This window comes from Alligator mississippiensis, chromosome 7 (genome assembly GCF_030867095.1).
Source record: "Alligator mississippiensis isolate rAllMis1 chromosome 7, rAllMis1, whole genome shotgun sequence".
Taxonomy (NCBI): domain Eukaryota; kingdom Metazoa; phylum Chordata; order Crocodylia; family Alligatoridae; genus Alligator; species Alligator mississippiensis.
Genome location: NC_081830.1, coordinates 9051347 through 9068408, shown reverse-complemented (window position 1 = coordinate 9068408; position 17062 = coordinate 9051347). Strand labels below are relative to the sequence as shown.

Below are 17062 nucleotides of genomic sequence, written 5' to 3'. Positions count from 1 at the left end.
CTACAAGCCCTGGAGAAGAGCAGCTTGGCAGTGGCACCCTCTCCCAGGGGACGTGCTCCACATCAGAGGTCTGCTGAGACAGCGGGGAGCGCAGTTTGCATTAGTCACATTTTTTATGTCTCAGGTTAATGCGTCAGCATTCAAAGAGCCCCTTTTGGGCCTGGAGGCAACTACATCTCTTGTTCACCCAGAGAAGGAGACTGTGTAGTTTTCACCTCTTTCCGTTAGCTGTGGGAGAGGAGACACGAGCCCTACTGCCCAGCCTGAAAGTACCAGCTCCAAGTGCATAGTCCGCGTGCACACCCAGCTCCCTGGGCAGGTGCTGGGGAGTCGAAAGGCACCTACGTCCTTGCTGGAAAATGGGGCTCAGCTTCTGCACCGAGCACAGCAGGCAGGGCCACCTCCTCCGCATACAGAGACCTGCACCGGCCCTCCCAATGCACTGTGCACAGGGACTCGTTATGGCCAAATGCCCAAGGCAGCCCTGGAGACCCAGGACTGCACCCCCACCCCCTGCCCCACCTCCAGGCCTGCTGCCCCACTTCCCGGAGGTCACCAACTCTCGCCTGCCCCTGCCCGCACCTCCGTGGCTCAGTGTGGCACGGCAGCTCTCTCTGCCGAGCCACCTGGGTGCAGGACGGACATGATGAGGCCTGGGGACATCTGCAACAAAGCACTGGGGATGGTGCTGTGAGAGCTGTGGGTCTCGTGGGGCTGGCAGGGAGAGCTGGTACCACTGCTGGGGCAGCTCCTTGGTCAGCAGGGATTCCTACATGGGGGCAGAGGGCATGGTGTGAGTGTCATGTCACCCCTGCAGGACTTTCACCAGGGGAGAAGAGGCAGGACCTACAGGGCCTTGATCCTGGCCTACAGCCAAATAGCTGTGCATGCCCCCCAAACACAGCTGCTCCCCCGCGTGGAGCGTGACATCACCAGGAGGGTCCTGCAGCACTACGTGAGCAGCTGCCAGGTAGGAGCCTGCGAGTGCAGCGTGGTGGGAACAGGCCTGCCGTGGGACTGAGGTCTGCTCTGCACCGGGGTGCCTGGACGGCTCGGATGCTCTGATGACCCTGAACTCCTGCCTGTGAGGAGCACCCGCGTTCATGCTCCTGGGGCAATGGGCAGTGGGAGGGACCCACGTATGGAGAGTGCTGGGCTAGATGCTCCTCTCAACCTGCTCTCGCAGGGGTTGTGCATTCATGCCCCTGCGCTGCTCTGCGCTCACCAGCCCGGCCGCTGTTTGGACCCGGCAGTGTGCTGCGCTCTGGGACCGTCCCAGGCGCTGACGGTCATTTTGCATTTTATTTCCCAGGTGCTTGGCATCACCATCCTCAATAAGGTAAATGTTCGACGAGCCCACCTCTGCCCATGCACTTCCCAGCCCCTAACTCCCTGCATCACTGAGGCACCATGACCTACCCCAGGCGGGAGCCCCTACACTGTCATGCGCCTTGTCTGAGACGGGTGTGGATCTGGGGCTTTCTGGGGCTTGTAGACATCTCTCAGGGGTGCAAAGGAGGCTGCCTTCTGGACCTCAGTTCTTCACTCCTCATCCCCATCTCTTTGTCGTTCCCCCATGAAATTCAGGACCTGGACTTAAAGCTGACCCTCATCCGGTCAGTCACTGAGATCAGCCGTGCCATCCAGGACGCTGACGGCTCCCAGAGCTACCAGTTCACGTACAAAGAGGAGCTGCTGGGGTACATGCTGGTGAGTGGGGAGGAGGCTGGGGGCCCAAACTGCAAAGGACCTGGTGGGAACCTAGCAGGACTGGTTTTCCTGGGAGTGGCTCTTTTGTGGGGGCAGACTGCTTTCCACATCCATCTTCCCCTGAGTCACATCTCTGCTAATGCCTTTTAGGACTTCATAAAAGAGGAACCGATGGATTCCCTGGCCTCTCCTGTTCGCCTCACGGCCATGCTTGCCATTAAGCACCTGAGGTAGGCGATTCGTGCCCTGGCTCTCGGCGCTGGGATGCCCTGCTCAGAGATGAGCTCCTTGCTTCACCCTGGGGTGCTCTTCCTGCCAGATGTGGAGCTGAGAGACACATGCAGGGCTCTGGTCACGGGCTGCCCTGCCTGCAGCGGGGTTCAGGGGGGTTGCAATGTGTTTGGTCTGCTTGGGGCGTTGGATGGAAAGACCTGGAGGTGGTGGTGGGACAAGTAGGAGTGGTGGGCAGTGCAAGAGCTTCTCAGCCGCCATGCCCAGGGGTGTCTGGATTTCGGGTTCCAGGTTCAGATCGTATCTGAGCACTAGACCCACTTTCCAGTGTGATGGAGGGCTTTTCTTCCTCTCTGTCTTCTGCCAGCAAGGTGAAACCCTCCCTGTATCGGGATGCAAACAGAAGCCTGCTTGAAACCTGCCTCAGGTGCCTGGTACCTCTCCCAGCTGTGCAGCACCTGAGACAGGAGGGGGAGACAGCTCAGGACTCGTTGCAAATACAGATATGCCTAAAGAGCTGACTTGTGGCATCGCCTGCTGGGACCACCAGCATGATCCCCAGCCGGCCCTGGGCCTGGCAGTCACCCCCGGCCTCCCCAAATGGGTCTGGGGTTTGTGAACACGCTCCAGCTGGCCCTGAGCTTCCCTCTTCTGTCTCCCACTTGCAGTCCTTGCACGAGTTGTCCATGCAGGCCTTGGGCGAGCTCATGAGAGGCCTCCTTGAAGAAGACCCCACTGAGAGCTGGTGCATGGAGATGTTCCACGTGAGTAGCCAGGCAGAGCTCTCTTTTCTGGGGAAGGCGGGGATGGGCCCAAGAGACAGGGAGGAAGGTTTCCTTCAGCAGGGCAAATGAGAGGTGTCCTTGGGGGTATGGGCTGGCATCCCATTGACATGCCTCGTAGCTGCCCCTTGTTGTGCCAGGGTCACTGCACAGGTCCTCCGGCTTCAGGCAATGACGGTCCCCCTGGGATGTGTCCAGAGGGTGAAAGGATCAGGTTGCTTGGAGGGATGTCAGGGGCGATGGTGATGTCTGTGGTTGAAATGGTTCATCTGAGCTGTTTTGGAGGTGCCTCTGACAGTAGTCTGCTCTCCTGACAGTTTCTTGAGCCATGGCTTTCAGCTGACAAGGAGTGGGAGAGGGACAGGGCCTTGCAGGGCAGCGCCCAGCTGCTTGCCGCCTGTCGAGAGGCCGTCTACTGCAGAGTAAGTATGGGCTAACTCTCTCTTGCCTTGGTGTCGTTGTGGCAGCCTGCCCCCGAGGCCCAGACATCTTGCCTAGCAGACAGGGATGCATTCCTGTTCTCACCTTCCCAGGATCAGAAACCTGAATGTCACTTCAGGCAGACCCAGGCACATTTCATTCAGGTCTTTCTCCTCCTTTCTCAGCTGCAAGAGCCCTTCGGGAAAACCGGGTACCTGCTGGGGCTGCTGGCACCCTACACCTGCGCCTCTCTGGGCACATCCCGGCTGTGGGCTGCTGACTGCGTTGCCTGCCTGCTCCCCAAAGAAGGTGAGGGCACTCGGAGTAGGTGCAAGTAACTCTGCCCCTTTTCTCCCTCTGCAAATGCTGCTCCTCTCCTCTGTCCATTCCCGGCTAGTCTAAAGATATCTCAAAAGCCCTGTGACGGGCCCTGGGACGACCTCCTGGAAGAGAAGAGTTGTGTGGGGAGAGGCTTGTAGCACCTCCGCCCCCCTGAAGCCACTCAGACCTCAGACGTCACCCTTGGACCGCACTGCCCATGACATTGCACGTGGGCCCTCCATGGAGCCAAGGTACTGTATCAGACATCATTATGGCCCTCTTTCCTCCTTATTTTTATTCCAGATCAGTCCATGGGCATGGATGCAGCGGAGGAGGAGCTGAGGGGTATCAGGGAGGAGCTGAAAGCCTCCACCCCCGAAGTTGTGCTTGTAGCATCCTCCCGCATGGCCAAGGTGAGTGTCTCAAGTGGCTGGTGTGGCGACTCTGGGGACCGGGCCTCCTTCACTGGCCACTCCTTTGCTCACACACGGTTTACCTCTTTCTGTGGAGTGCATGGGCGAGGCATTGGGGGCAATTATTGTTCATCCATTGCCTGCTGCTGTTTCCCCATGTGCATGGTAGAAAGAAGAAGTCAGAGCTAGATTAGAAAGTTTTGTAGATACTTCTGTCCTTGCACACAAGAAGAAACCTGTGTCAGTACAGCACCCAAATGAGAGCTATAACCAGGACTCGGTCACCTTCTGTGCCTGCTTCGACATATCCTGGGGCGCGGCTTGGCTGGGATCATTTGGTGTTGACAAATGAGGCTCTCTCCACTGAAGACGGAAGCAACATTCAAGCACAGAGTTTGCCTCTTGCACATACACCATGCCACCATAGGGCAGAGGTTTCTGCACAGCACGACTCTTTAACATCAGCCTTGAGCTCTGGGGTAGCTGCCATTCCCAATGACGAGCTAGATCCTTCCTGCAGCACCTGCTCATGAACCGTTGTTCAGCAGCTCTTAGGTCTTCACCAGTTGTCTCACCTGGAGAAGAACTTCAGCTCAGTTTCCCTTCTTTCAATTTGTCTCCAGGTCCTTGGAAAATATTTTCCAGAAAGCCAGACCCATGAGTTTATGGAGACCCTGCTGAATGGCATGCTGAGAGCCAGCCCCACATGTGCCACGGCAGGAGGACATTGGCTCCTCAGCATCATCAAGGAGCATGGAGAGGCCCTGCTGGAGGAGGTAAAGTTGAGGCTGAGGAGGATTTCTGCATTTGCTTCTTGCTTTTCAAATGCTGCTTTCATGCGGTGTGAACAGCGATCTTGCCACTGATCCCTGGGCATGAAGCAAGGGCCATTTCCCTTGCTAGCCTGAGATGGGGATGCGCGGATCAGGGGGTGTGAAGTTGGTGGTGCTTGTTGGTCCTCACCTGAGCACCCCCACAGGCAAAGGGCCAAAATGAGCATCTTAAATCAGCTCCCAGATATTGATATTGGTTGGGGTGCTTGTGTGAGGTTAAGGCAGGCAGAAATAGGTCCCAGGTGGCACATGCCATTAGGTTGTAGGTGTGTGCACATGGGTGCACGAGGGGCTGAGGGTTGTGGGTCGGTGGGTGTTGGCGCATGTGTAGCAGCACCCACTTTCACCCCGGGCAGGGGCATAGGGACGTGCTCATTGGTAAGGATCACTCTGGGGCGGCAGTGTCTGGACACTAGTTCCTTAAAGCAAGGGATAGCTCAGATGGCAGCATCTTTCCAAGTGTGGGAGGGATTGGTTTGTCTTGTGCTGGCGAGTGAGCAAGGGCCCTTGTTCTTCTTCTTTTCCCTGCAGGTGCCGGACATCCTGGGCACCATAATGATGCACATGCCCGCTATGCAGGAAGGGTGCATGAAGGGTTTCCTGCTGGAAGCTGTGGCCAGTCTAGCAGGCTTCCATGTAGAGGCCGTCACCAGCAGCCTGCTTTGTAGACCTCTGCCCATGGACAGGTACTTGCCACTCCCCACCTCCTGTACCGAGGGACACGCAGATCCCACAGCCTGGATAAGCCCGTAGAGGGTCAAGCCAGGTGCAGATCCCTTGGGATGACTTCCAGAGAGCCATGTCCTGGTGGGTTTGTGTAGGAAATGCCAAGCTTGTGCCTAATGGCATTGGCAGAGGAATCACTGAGACCCAACCCCATCCTACCCCAGCAGCACCTTTGGCCTTTGCTCCAATGCCCTATTGCTTCATGACATCACCAGAGTATCCGCAGCTCATATGTAATTCGGATTAACTTGCAGTGACACCTCTGAATTGTGGCGGGCGATGGATGGAGGCAATGATTTCTCCGTCCACGTGCTGCATTTGTTCCTCGCCAAGCTGGACCATCGGGCTGAGACAGAGAGCAGCTCAGCGGAGGACACCGCAGCATTTGAGCCACTGGCAGTAAGTGAGAGCCCAGCCCCAGGTGTGCAGGGATGTGACTGGGAAGGGATTGACTGGGAAGGGATGTGACTGGGAGGAGAGCCAATTGCTAAGGGAGGTGCTCCCCGGGCTGTCCTGCGCTCTCCTGGATGTGAGGAAGAGACCTTTGGACTTGGAGTTGTGGATTTCCAGATGTCTTCCCCGGGCTGACTCTGGTCCTCTCTCTCCCTTCAGGCAACCTGTGCTGCTCTGGAAATCATCAGCACCCTGCAGTGTGGCCAAGTGCTGAGGGACATGCTCCCAGCCATGCTGCGTGCTCTTGTGGAGCAAACGAGCCACACCATGGGGCAAAAAATGCCAGCGCCCGGCGGGAGCCTGTGCAGCATAACGGATGGCCAAGTCCACGTAGTGGGCAACCCTTGCAGGTGAGGGGCAGGCTCAGACTGCTGTCACAGGTTTGGCCTCACTTCAGGCCCGCTGCCTGCAGGGTGATGTCTCCTTGCCAAGGGCTGTGCTGAGCTGTCTTGGTCCTGGCAGCTGAAAGACACGGGGCTTGTCTGCCAAGGGCCGAGTCTGACATGTTACGGCTGTTTGATCCTCTCATCTGACCTCCTTTGGGCTTGGGAGAGCCTCCATGCTTGCCTTCTGGCTTCCAGCATTGATGCATGCAAGGCCCAGCCCGCCCTGTCCCTGCCAGGGGACAAAGGCATGAGAAACAATGGCAGCATCGGTTTGATCTGAGCTGTCTGCCTTAGCCATCGGGAAGGCTTGGAGAGCAGAAGTAGCAACCAGTTTGGAGACCTTTGTCATCCCTACAGCTGCAGCTGTGGGCAGACAGGGCCTTTTCTCCCTTTGGGGGGGCCAGGCACATGGGTATCACACCGCACTTGGCTGGGTGTGTATAAGTGTCTGAGTAACACACCTCCCGAGTGACAGGGAGTTTTGGTCCTGCTCTGGCTGCAGCACCTCCTGACAGCCTGTCCACGTGGCCTTCTCTTTCCCCAGGCTTTCCATGGAGACCCTGGCCTGTGCCATTTCGAAGGGCATAGGGGAAAGTGTGGCCGCATCCCTGTGCAAGGAGGGAACATGGCCCTTGCTCGAGTGCCCAGAGACACACCACGAGGGGGTGTGCCAGCTGGCCAGGTAAGAGGCAGGCTGCCTTGCATCTGCGCTGTAGGCAAAGGGGAGAGCGGTGGAGGGGGCACTTTCTGTGCTGAAGCTGCAGGGTGGCGTGAGGCTGGGGACAGGGAGCTTGTGCCCCAAGAGATGAGAGCTGCCGCCTCCGAGCAACCGAGCGCTGGCAGTGCCCAGCCGGTCCCACAGCCAGGGCTCTTCTCTTGCAGGGCTCTGCTGCCGTCGGGCATGGTAACGCCCAGTTTCATCAGGGAGGTCCTCAAATGGGTGCGGGCTGGGTCACCAAAGCTGAGGCTCACAGGGACAGCCTTCCTCAGCCAGGTAAGGCCCCGTAGAGAATGAGCAGTTTGCTGGAAAGGTGGCTGGTTGCTGTGCTCTTTCCCTGGGCAGTGCCCCAGCCCCTTCCTAGGAGGGAGGATCACTGGAATAACTTGAGAGGTTTCTCTTCTGCCCTTGCCCACACCTCACCACTTCTGCCACGAGACAAGGAGAGGGATTTCCTTACCGAGCCCTCATTCTAGCCAGCAGCTCCGAGCTTGGTCCTAACTAGTGCACCCTCTATAAGCACCCAGCATCCCAGGAAGACGCTGCTCTCAACCAAGCAGTGCCCCCATCTACTCGCATCGGCACCACCTCTCCCGCTCACACGAAGCCTCTGCCTTGATGCTTGTCCTGGCTCTAAGCAGGACAAGCATCCATGCCCATGTCCAACAGGAGAGCACCACGGGCTGAGGCTCTTCCTCGTGGTGTTTTGTGGGACTCTGCTCTGGCACGGGATACTTTTCTGCTGCAGGGCTGGGCTCTTGGCAATGACTGTGCTGGATCTAATGCATGTATTTGTTTCTTTTAGCTTATGAGTGACCCGTCCATTCAGGACGAGGAGCTGCTGAACTCAGCCCTTCTTCTGCTGGCGGAACGAGCCAAGGACGGCAATTACACCGTTCGGCAGATGGCAGCCAGAGCCCTGGGGAACGTGGCACATGGTGCCCCTGTGCAGGTGAGGTTGAAATCCCTGTGCCGTGTCTGGACAGGAGTTTGACCGTAGAGACCGGACAATGAGGCAGGGCTGAAAGGGTGCACCACCCCCCGACATATATCCAGTGTTGCTCTCTCACCCCTGCTGTGTCTCTAGGGACCGTTGGGGTGATGAGTGTACTTTTGGTGCAGAAGTGGGTGCATCTCACAGGTGTACAGGAATGTAGCCGCGGGGGCTTGCTTGGACAGACAAAGTCCTGAACGCTCTGGGAATAACGGGACCCCAGAGGTGAGGAGCGTAGGTGCTGATCCGTGTGTCACGTCTTCTGTTTGTCCAGCTGAAACACCACCGGACCCTCATCCTGGACACCCTGGTCCAAGCCTCCTTCATGCCATCTGCAGATGAGGCGATGACAGAGGGCATAATATCTCTGGCCAAGGTCCTCAGCCAGTTAGGGACCAGAACAGGGCCCGTCATTTTGGCTGTAGGGATGCACGTCAGAGCCTTTTTCGACCACGTGAGTGAGCACCGCTCCCCACCCCCATTCGAATGCTCTTCGTTGTGGGCCCTGTCGGGGAGGGGATGCACTTGCTGCCCCTTGCTCCAGTCCAAACTGGAAGATTTTAACTGTTGTGGAAGAAATGAGTTCTCAGGAAGAAAAGCAAGCCCATGAGATAGAGGTTTGGTTGTGACCCCACTGGGGTTTCTTGTCCACAGAAGGATGATGCCCTGCGCACAGCCTCATTTGCCTTGTTCGGCACCTTGGCAGGGTGCCTCAGAAAAAGATGGCACACTTGGTATAAAACCCAGGTGAGGCAGAGCTGGGCAGCGCTGCTGCTGCACCTGCAGGACCCCAACAAGGAGGTGGCCAAGGTAAGGACCGGTGACACTGGTGTCCTCAGCCCCCCCTAGGTCTCCCCCGTCCAGCCCCAGAGCTGCTCTGCCATTCCTGCATCCTGTGGTGGCCATCCCCTTCCCACTGGGGCGGCTCCATGCAGGCACCTCCTTGAGCTTGGGGCTGCCTCCCAGGTCCAGGGCAGGTTGCACATTCGACCCCCTGTACATGCAGGAAGTCTCCCCGCATGGTTTACTGAACAGGAGACGGGGGTCAGCTGCAGGTGGCACCTGAAAGGCAGGAGAAGTCGTCCCTTTGCCCACCGCCTCTCCTCTGTGCCTAGTGCCAGACTCCTCCTGGCCAGCCCCTCCTGTTCCTGGCCTGGGCACAGTCATGGGTCAAGAGGCAAGCCTTGGGCTCTGCTCAGCAGTCAGCAGGGAGTCCAGACCTGGTGTGACCGTGTTTTTCAGGAGTGCAGAAGAGCTGTGGGCCTCTGCTGCCCTTACCTGGGGCTCAGGAGGGTGCAGGGAGTCCTGGCCTTTTATGTGCAGGGGTCAGGAGAGGTGCGGGTCAATGCCCTGCTGCGAGACCTTTGCAGGCACTTGGTGAGTGAGTTTGTGAGCGGCAGGAGGTGAGGGAGGGCAGGGCTCTTTGTAGGATGGAGGGAGGAAACCGGGGCGCAGTGCCAATGCCTGCAAGGTCCGGGTCCAGGACCACGGGGCATGGGACAGGCCAAGATTGCTCCTTGGTGCTCCTGTTTCCTCCTGATCTGCACCAGCATGTGGTGCGAGAGGTCTTCTCACCACTGGGAGCTCACATGTCCTTGGTCCCTCCAGGTCAAAGAAAAACCGGCACTCCTGGAGGGTCTGTGCTACAGGACCAGGAGGTACTACACCAGCTCCTGGCCAGAGATCCGGGCAGCAGCAATCAATTTTACTGGTGAGAGAGGATGCCTGGTCCCTGTGCGTTTCCCCTACCCCCACGAGGAATGGGAAAGCTGTTGCTGAGCAGGATTGGGCTGCAAATCAACCTGTGCCTCAGGCTCCCCAGAAAGCATTGGGAAAGCATGATGCTCCCAGTGTTGCAAGGCTGGTGTGGAGGGGGACTGAACCAGACAGCAGGGCTGGGGGTGGTGGCAGAGAAGCCCTGGGCCGTGGTTCAGTCGTCCCGAGTGATGGAGACGTGTCTGGGACGTGGTCACCTGGCACGGCTCAGGATTGCTCGGCTCCACTTCATGGGGGAGGCAGATGGGATGGGGCAGGGGCGTCCTGGGCCACAGCGTGCAGGCAGTGTGTTGGTCATAACCGCCTGTGATGGCAAACACGGCACAGGGGAACCAGCGACCTGCCTCGGGGCTGAGTTCTCCTTGCACCCCGACCTGGGGAAGCTGATCGGTTGTCCCTGCTGTGTGTTTAGGCATCACGCTGGAGTACAGCAGCCCAGGGACTACCAGGTGGCTGAACATCGCCCACTTGCAGAGCTGTAAGTCAGAAATCCAGCCCCTGCCCTTCCCTTCTGGAGCCCAGAAGGAGCCGAGAGGCTGCAGGACCCCGAGAGACCGCACGTCTGCATGCATTGTGCACTGCCCACCCCACATCACTCCTGAGCCCCAATGCCCAGGGATCACCCGCCTGTGGCGCTGCTAGCACGAGTGGTCTGTTCACGAACGTCTCCTCTCTCCTTCCAGCTCTGAGGTCTCTGGAGAAAGACTCGTCACCACCAGTCCAAGTCGTGGCCACCCAGGTGCTGGAGGCAATCTCTAAAAGTCCTTGGGGAAGGGTACAATCTCCAAATGAACACCATGGGCGTACTCTGCCCCGTATATTTTCTGGTTTTTGCTTTGGGTGCCTGAGGCCCTGCACAAATTGAGAGCAAGCTGCTACACATGCATGTGTGTGCACACGCACGATTTCTGTAAATAAATTCTGTTCCTGGTTCCCCTGGCTGTTGTGGCTTCTGCCCTGAACAGGGCAGAGAGGGAGGGGGGCGAAGCCTGGTAGCTTGGGGAGCGTGTGTCTGCTTGGTTGGGGCGTCCTGCCTTTTGGGGGGTTGTGTGGGCAGTGAGGTGGGCATTGCTGCTGAAGTCAGGGCATAGGTGCTACCACATGTTAACCAGGAGCTGGGGCTCTCCCAGCTGTTCGGGGAGGTTAGATTGGGTTAAAAATGGCCACCAGTCTAACGTAGTTCACTCAGGTGCGGACCTTCAACTTGATTGATCCAAGAAGGGATCTAAGTATGAACTTTACAGAAGTTCAGGAAGTTTGGTGGATCAGGTTGCCCATTTATAGACCAAAGTTAACCCTATTTGTGATGTGGCCTAACAGATCAGGCCTGACAAGACTGATCTAACTGAAGTCCTGTACAGCCCGCAGTAGCAGCCTGTCTCTGCCCCGTGCACAGATCTGGGGGCACGTGCCCCCCCGGGGCTGTGCTGAGGTGCGTGCCCCCTGCACCCCTGGGCAAGCCTCCCGGGCTCCGAGCATCCCACAACCTGCCCCGGGGGCACCATTCATCCCAGCACCCACCCCTTTCTCTGCTTCACACCCACCCTCAGCATGGGGGCCTTGATCTGCACCCCCATTCTCCTTCCTCTTCCCCCCCTTACCTGCTGCGGTGGGCAGTACTGCACCCCTTATATGTAACTCCTTAGCTAACATATTCTGCTGCGGAAGAGAATTCTGGTGCAACGGGGAATTTCCCGCCAATTTGAAGCTTTCTTTGCATGGTGCATTTCTTTTGCATCTCAGAGATGCACGGTGCAAAGGAGTTCCAGCCATTTGTATGAGAGTTTGTGCCACATTATTGGCCAACTCTAATATATGCACACGTAACAGCTAGCGATTGGCTTGCTAGCCGTATAAAGGGCTTGGGTGGCTTCCGCCCAAGTTGGAGAGAAATCACTTGGAGAGAAATCACTTAAAGAGCATGAAGATCTCTAAGCGCTGAGGATCCTTATGGACCCAATGCATTTCTTAAGCAGGCAACAGAGGTCTAAACAGCCTCTGGCCTCTGCCTGTCGCCGAGCGCAATCCTAGACGTATCCCTTTCCAATATACTCAATTTTCGAACCCACGGAGCCTTAATAACTCTGGGGTCTGAGAACTGGACAGAGCCCACGAAGCTTCGACAACTCCATGGGAAAGAAATTGCCGAACCTGCGAAGCCTTAACAACTCCGGGGCCAAAGAACCGAATTTGTCGTAGTCCTCCAACGAGGATTTAAGTGAAGCTGCACCTGGAAACTGTCCAGCCTACACTGCGACCATCTTGGGTGTAAGTAAATAATCTTTAAATCAACCATTACGCCTCTGTGACTAATTCTAGCCCGTGCGTGCCTTGCCGCCGCACGGTCTCCTCTGACCCCACGTGCCCGGACTGCTGGCCACATCCCACGTGCGCAAAGACGGGCCCGGCTCGCCCCCGGCCCACACACAGGTGACTTCAACTGGCTTCCTGAGTTTTAGTCTTCCATGTTTAGACTTCATTTCCAGCCCCTCCCTCCCAAGGTGGCCTAATCTCCACCCATGTCCCCTGCCCCTTCCACAACTGCAGGTGGATCGAGTGGCTCTGAGGAAGCCATGTCTCCCAGAGGGCCCCGTGCCGCCGTGCTGCTGATGTTCCTGATGCTGACCCTGATGTCTTCCTGGCCGACCGCGGACGGCAGGGAAACACAATACGCGAAGTTCCAGCGGCAGCATATCGACGAGCTGTCACACCCGCCGTTCAGTGATGCCTACTGCAACACGAGGATGAAGAAGCAGAAGATGACCACTCCCAAGTGCAAGGACTTCAACACCTTCATTTACTCAGATTTAGCAACAGTAAAAGCCGTCTGCACACGGACCGGGACTAAGAGACCCAACAACAGGTATTACAGCAACGACAGCTTCTCTGTCGCTGACTGCAAATTTATCAGAAAGGACCCACGGCAAGGCTGCGTGTACAAGGCAACCACCTTGTCCTGGAGGATTTGCATAACCTGTGAGCAAGTCCAGGGAGCTGGACTGGTACCTGTCCACTATGGCAGCTACAAAGGGTGCTTCCCAAGTAGCCAGGGGTGGGGCAGGCCTTGACCCTGCTGCCCACGTCCAAAGTTAGCCCATGGGGCTGCTGCCCATCTCCCCTCCTTAGTCACGCTACTGGTTATTTCATATCTAGTATACAGAACGGCACTCCCAACTTTGGGTGTAACGAGAATCATCATCCTGTACTGTGAAGAGCTGACCCAGATCCTTGAGAAGGATCAGTCCCTACCACTTTGTGCACCACTACAGTGAAATGACCCTAAACTCTGTGACTTCAACCCAAATTCAGATCCAGGTGAGTGGGTAAGGTAACTAGTAGGGTGAAAGTGCTAGACTTTAGGAAAGCTGATCTCATTGCACTCAGGCGATTAGTCAAGGACGCGCTGCAGAGTAGGAGTTTTGATGGGATGGGTGCCCAAGAAGGGTGGCTGTGCCTAAAGGAAACGATCCTTCGGGCACAAAGCAAGACGATCCCCGAGCGAGGCAAAAGAGGGAAAGGGGCCAGGAGGCTTCCATGGCTGACCAGAGAAATCCAGGGCAGCCTAAGGGCCAAAAGGGGAGCACATAAAAAGTGGAAACAGGGAGAGATCACTAAAGATGAATATACCTCCTCTGCTCGTGCTTGTAGGGAGGCAGTTAGGCGGGCCAAAGCTACCATGGAGCTGAGGATGGCATCCCAAGTAAAAGACAACAAGAAATTGTTTTGTAGATATATTGGGAGTAAAAGGAAGGCCCAGGGAGGAATAGGACCCCTGCTAAATGGGCAGAAACAATTGGTGACGGACAGGGGGAACAAGGCTGAACTCTTCAACGAGTTCTTTGCCTCAGTGTTCCTAAGCGAGGGGCACGACAAGTCTCTCATTGGGGTTGTAGAGAGGCAGCAGCAAGGTGCCAGACTGCCATACGTAGACCCTGAGATGGTGCAGAGTCACTTGGATGAACTGGATGTCTTTAAGTCGGCAGGCCCGGATGAGCTCCATCCGAGGGTGCTGAAGGCACTGGCCGACATCATTGCAGAGCCACTGGCGGGAATATTCAAACGCTCGTGGTGCATGGGCCAAGTCCCAGAGGACTGGAAAAGGGCTAATGTGGTCCCCATTTTCAAAAAGGGGAGGAAGGAGGACCTGGGCAACTATAGGCCAGTCAGTCTCACCTCCATCCTTGGTAAAGTCTTTGAAAAAATTATCAAGGCTCACATTTGTGAGAGCCTGGCAGGACAAATTATGCTGAGGGGAAACCAGCACGGGTTTGTGGTGGGCAGATCGTGCCTGACCAATCTAGTCTCTTTTTATGACCAGGTTACGAAATGCCTGGACACAGGAGGAGGGGTGGATGTCGTATACTTAGACTTCAGGAAGGCCTTCGATATGGTATTCCACCCCATACTGGTGAACAAGTTAAGAGGCTGTGATGTGGATGACTGCACAGTCTGGTGGGTGGCGAATTGGCTAGAGGGTCGCACCCAGAGAGTTGTGGTGGAAGGGTGTGGGCAGTGGGGTCCCGCAGGGCTAGGTCTTTGGACCGATACTCTTTAATGTCTTCATCAGCGACTTGGACGAGGGAGTCAAATGTACTCTGTCCAAGTTTGCAGATGACACAAAGCTATGGGGAGAAGTGGACACGCCGGAGGGCAGGGAACAGCTGCAGGAAGACCTGGATAGGTTGCACAAGTGGGCAGAAAACAACAAGATACAGTTCAACAAGGAGAAATGCAAAGTGCTGCACCTAGGGAGGAAAAATGTCCAGCACACCTACAGCCTAGGGAATGACCTGCTGGGTGGCACAGAGGTGGAAAGGGGTCTCGGAGTCCTAGTGGACTCCAAGATGAACATGAGTCGGCAGTGTGACGAAGCCATCAGAAAAGCCAATGGCACTTTATCGTGCATCAGCAGATGCATGACAAATAGGTCCAGGAAGGTGATACTTCCCCTCTCTTGGGCACTGGTCAGACCGCAGTTGGAGTACTGCGTGCAATTCTGGGCGCCGCACTTCAAGAAGGATGTGGATAACCTGGAGAGGGTCCAGAGAAGGGCCACTCGTATGGTTAAGGGCCTGCAGACCAAGCCCTACGAGGAGAGACTAGAGAAACTGGACCTTTTCAGCCTCCGCAAGAGAAGGTTGAGAGGCGACCTTGTGGCTGCCTATAAGTTCATCACAGGGGCACAGAAGGGAATTGGTGAGTATTTATTCACCAAGGCGCCCCCGGGGGTTACAAGAAACAATGGCCACAAGCTAGCAGAGAGCAGATTTAGACTGGACATTAGGAAGAACTTCTTCACAGTTCAAGTGGCCAAGGTCTGGAACGGGCTCCCAAGGGAGGTGGTGCTCTCCCCGACCCTGGGGGTCTTCAAGAGGAGGTTAGATGAGTATCTAGCTGGGGTCATCTAGACCCAGCACTCTTTCCTGCTTATGCAGGGGGTCGGACTCGATGATCTATTGAGGTCCCTTCCGACCCTAACATCTATGAATCTATGAATCTATGAAAGTTTGGGTAATTTTGATTTAATATCTCGGTTAATGCGTTCTACCTTCCCTGAGCTTGCTGGATGATAGGGTGTATGAAATTTCCATGAAAATCCTAAAGCTTTACTAAGAACCTTTTGGATTTGAGAAGTAAAATGCGGTCCCTGATCTGAATCTAATGTAAGTGGTATGCCAAATCGCGGAATCAATTCAGTCATTAATTTCTTTGCTACAGAGACTGCATCTGCTCTTCTAGTGGGGTAAGCTTCTGTCCATCCACTGAAGTGACACACGATGACAAGGACACGCTTGAACCCTTTGCTAGGCGGTAAATCAATGAAATCTACTTGTAAGTTTTGAAATGGTCCATAAGACCAGGGAGTGGCACTAGCCTGGACATATGTGGGTTTGCTAATTCCATGTTGCAAGCATATCGCACAAGTTTGTGAGATCCTTTTTGCTTCTGCATGTATAGTGGGCGCATACCAGTATCTTAAAATGTTTTCTGCTACCCCCCTTTTGCACGCATTTCCCATTTCATGGGATGCACATGCAAGATGAGGGACAAGGATTTTAAGGGCAATGATGCGCCCATCAGGAGACTGCCACAAGGTATCAGAATGTAAGGTACAGCCGGCAGAAAGCCACGCACATTTTTCGGATTCTGGAGTTGCATCTTGGAGAAGAGAAATGTTAGAGGTTGAAAGATCAAGGACTGGACAAAAGGGAATGGCAAGTGGGGTACCATCAAGGGCTGCATGCTGCGCATGTTTATCTGCACAAGCATTTCCTTGGCTCACATCATCAGAACCTCCTGTATGAGGTTTACAGTGCATAACGGAAATCTGTTTAGGGAGTAAAATAGCATCCAGCAAGGCATTAATTAAAGGAGCATGAGAAATAGGAGACCCAGAAGAGGTAAGGAATCCATGATGCTTCCAAATCTGACCTGTGGAGTGGCACACTTTAAAGGCATAATGGGAATCAGTATAAATATTAACAGACTTATTTTCAGCTAGAATACAAGCACGGGTTAATGCTTTTAGTTCAGCGGGTTGCGCACTCCAGATACCAGGAAGACTGTGAGCTTCAATGGCTGCATGTGGTGAGCATACAGCAAAACCAGCGCGAAGTTGCCCAGTTGCATCTCTTTTGCATGAGCCATCTACAAAAAAAATACAATCAGGGTTAACTAGAGGTGCATCTGTGAGATCTGGACGTGGGGTAAATACCTGATCAGTCTGAGTAATGCAGTCATGATTTAACAAGTGATCAGTCTGAGTAATGCAGTCATGATTTAACAAGTGAGTATCTCCATCGTGCGGTAAAGGTAAAAGAGAAACAGGATTTAAAACATTACAACGAACAATAGTAACATTATCAGCAGCTACAATAGTGCGTTCATAAGAAGATAACGTTTGAGAGGACAAGTGTTGAGTTTTCCCGCGATTTAACAAGGCAGAGACAGCATGGGGAACAGCAAGGGTAAGGGGAGAACCTAACACTATAGCTGCTGATTTTTCTAAAAGTGATGCAGCAGCAGCTACAGCACGCAAACAAGGTGGAAATCCTTGAGCAACAGGGTCAAGCAAGGAAGAAAAGTAAGCACTTGGTTTGTAAGAAGAACCAAAAGGTTGGGTTAGGACTCCAGTAGCAATACCTTCTCTTTCATGACAGTATAGTGTAAAGGGTTTATCATAGTCAGGGCGTCCCAATGCTGGTGCAGAGGCTAGCGCAGTTTTTAGGTTAACAAAGGCTTGTTCATGGTGCTCGGTCCATGGGAGAGGGCTATTGGGAGAATCATCCTTAGTAAGCT

General features: G+C 55.1%; 4 protein-coding genes across 4 annotated transcripts; all 4 read left to right on the top strand.

Annotated features, from left to right (window-relative positions):
• The first annotated feature begins 561 nt into the window (after positions 1-561).
• LOC132251728 (maestro heat-like repeat-containing protein family member 2B) lies at positions 562-2462 on the top strand. Its single transcript, XM_059731656.1, has 5 exons — positions 562-970; positions 1313-1339; positions 1588-1710; positions 1861-1940; positions 2309-2462. The coding sequence occupies exons 1-5, from the start codon at positions 803-805 to the stop codon at positions 2460-2462; spliced, it is 552 nt and encodes a 183-aa protein (XP_059587639.1). The 5' UTR covers positions 562-802.
• A 142-nt stretch (positions 2463-2604) lies between these two features.
• Positions 2605-8017, top strand: LOC132251727 (maestro heat-like repeat-containing protein family member 2B). Its single transcript, XM_059731655.1, has 11 exons — positions 2605-2705; positions 3041-3145; positions 3329-3452; positions 3711-3877; positions 4501-4653; positions 5242-5396; positions 5691-5835; positions 6049-6239; positions 6820-6957; positions 7158-7269; positions 7799-8017. Exons 1-11 carry the CDS (start codon positions 2628-2630, stop codon positions 7985-7987), a joined length of 1557 nt encoding a protein of 518 aa, XP_059587638.1. The 5' UTR covers positions 2605-2627; the 3' UTR covers positions 7988-8017.
• Positions 8018-8094: 77 nt separating this feature from the next.
• Positions 8095-10687, top strand: LOC132251726 (maestro heat-like repeat-containing protein family member 1). Its single transcript, XM_059731654.1, has 7 exons — positions 8095-8100; positions 8262-8441; positions 8642-8797; positions 9230-9364; positions 9596-9698; positions 10176-10241; positions 10447-10687. The coding sequence occupies exons 1-7, from the start codon at positions 8095-8097 to the stop codon at positions 10626-10628; spliced, it is 828 nt and encodes a 275-aa protein (XP_059587637.1). The 3' UTR covers positions 10629-10687.
• Positions 10688-12336: 1649 nt separating this feature from the next.
• On the top strand, positions 12337-12831 carry LOC106739133 (ribonuclease pancreatic-like). Its single transcript, XM_014599636.3, has one exon. The coding sequence runs from the start codon at positions 12337-12339 to the stop codon at positions 12829-12831; it is 495 nt and encodes a 164-aa protein (XP_014455122.1).
• Positions 12832-17062: the final 4231 nt, after the last annotated feature.

Coding starts and splice junctions, on each gene's coding strand:
- LOC132251728 (XM_059731656.1), top strand. CDS start 803: ATGTCACCCCTGCAGGACTTTCACCAGGGGAGAAGAGGCAGGACCTAC. Junction 971..1,312: donor ACTACGTGAGCAGCTGCCAG/GTAGGAGCCTGC, acceptor TTTATTTCCCAG/GTGCTTGGCATCACCATCCT. Junction 1,711..1,860: donor AGCTGCTGGGGTACATGCTG/GTGAGTGGGGAG, acceptor AATGCCTTTTAG/GACTTCATAAAAGAGGAACC.
- LOC132251727 (XM_059731655.1), top strand. CDS start 2,628: ATGCAGGCCTTGGGCGAGCTCATGAGAGGCCTCCTTGAAGAAGACCCC. Junction 3,878..4,500: donor CATCCTCCCGCATGGCCAAG/GTGAGTGTCTCA, acceptor ATTTGTCTCCAG/GTCCTTGGAAAATATTTTCC. Junction 5,397..5,690: donor AGACCTCTGCCCATGGACAG/GTACTTGCCACT, acceptor ATTAACTTGCAG/TGACACCTCTGAATTGTGGC.
- LOC132251726 (XM_059731654.1), top strand. Junction 9,365..9,595: donor GAGACCTTTGCAGGCACTTG/GTGAGTGAGTTT, acceptor TGGTCCCTCCAG/GTCAAAGAAAAACCGGCACT. Junction 10,242..10,446: donor CATCGCCCACTTGCAGAGCT/GTAAGTCAGAAA, acceptor CTCTCCTTCCAG/CTCTGAGGTCTCTGGAGAAA.
- LOC106739133 (XM_014599636.3), top strand. CDS start 12,337: ATGTCTCCCAGAGGGCCCCGTGCCGCCGTGCTGCTGATGTTCCTGATG.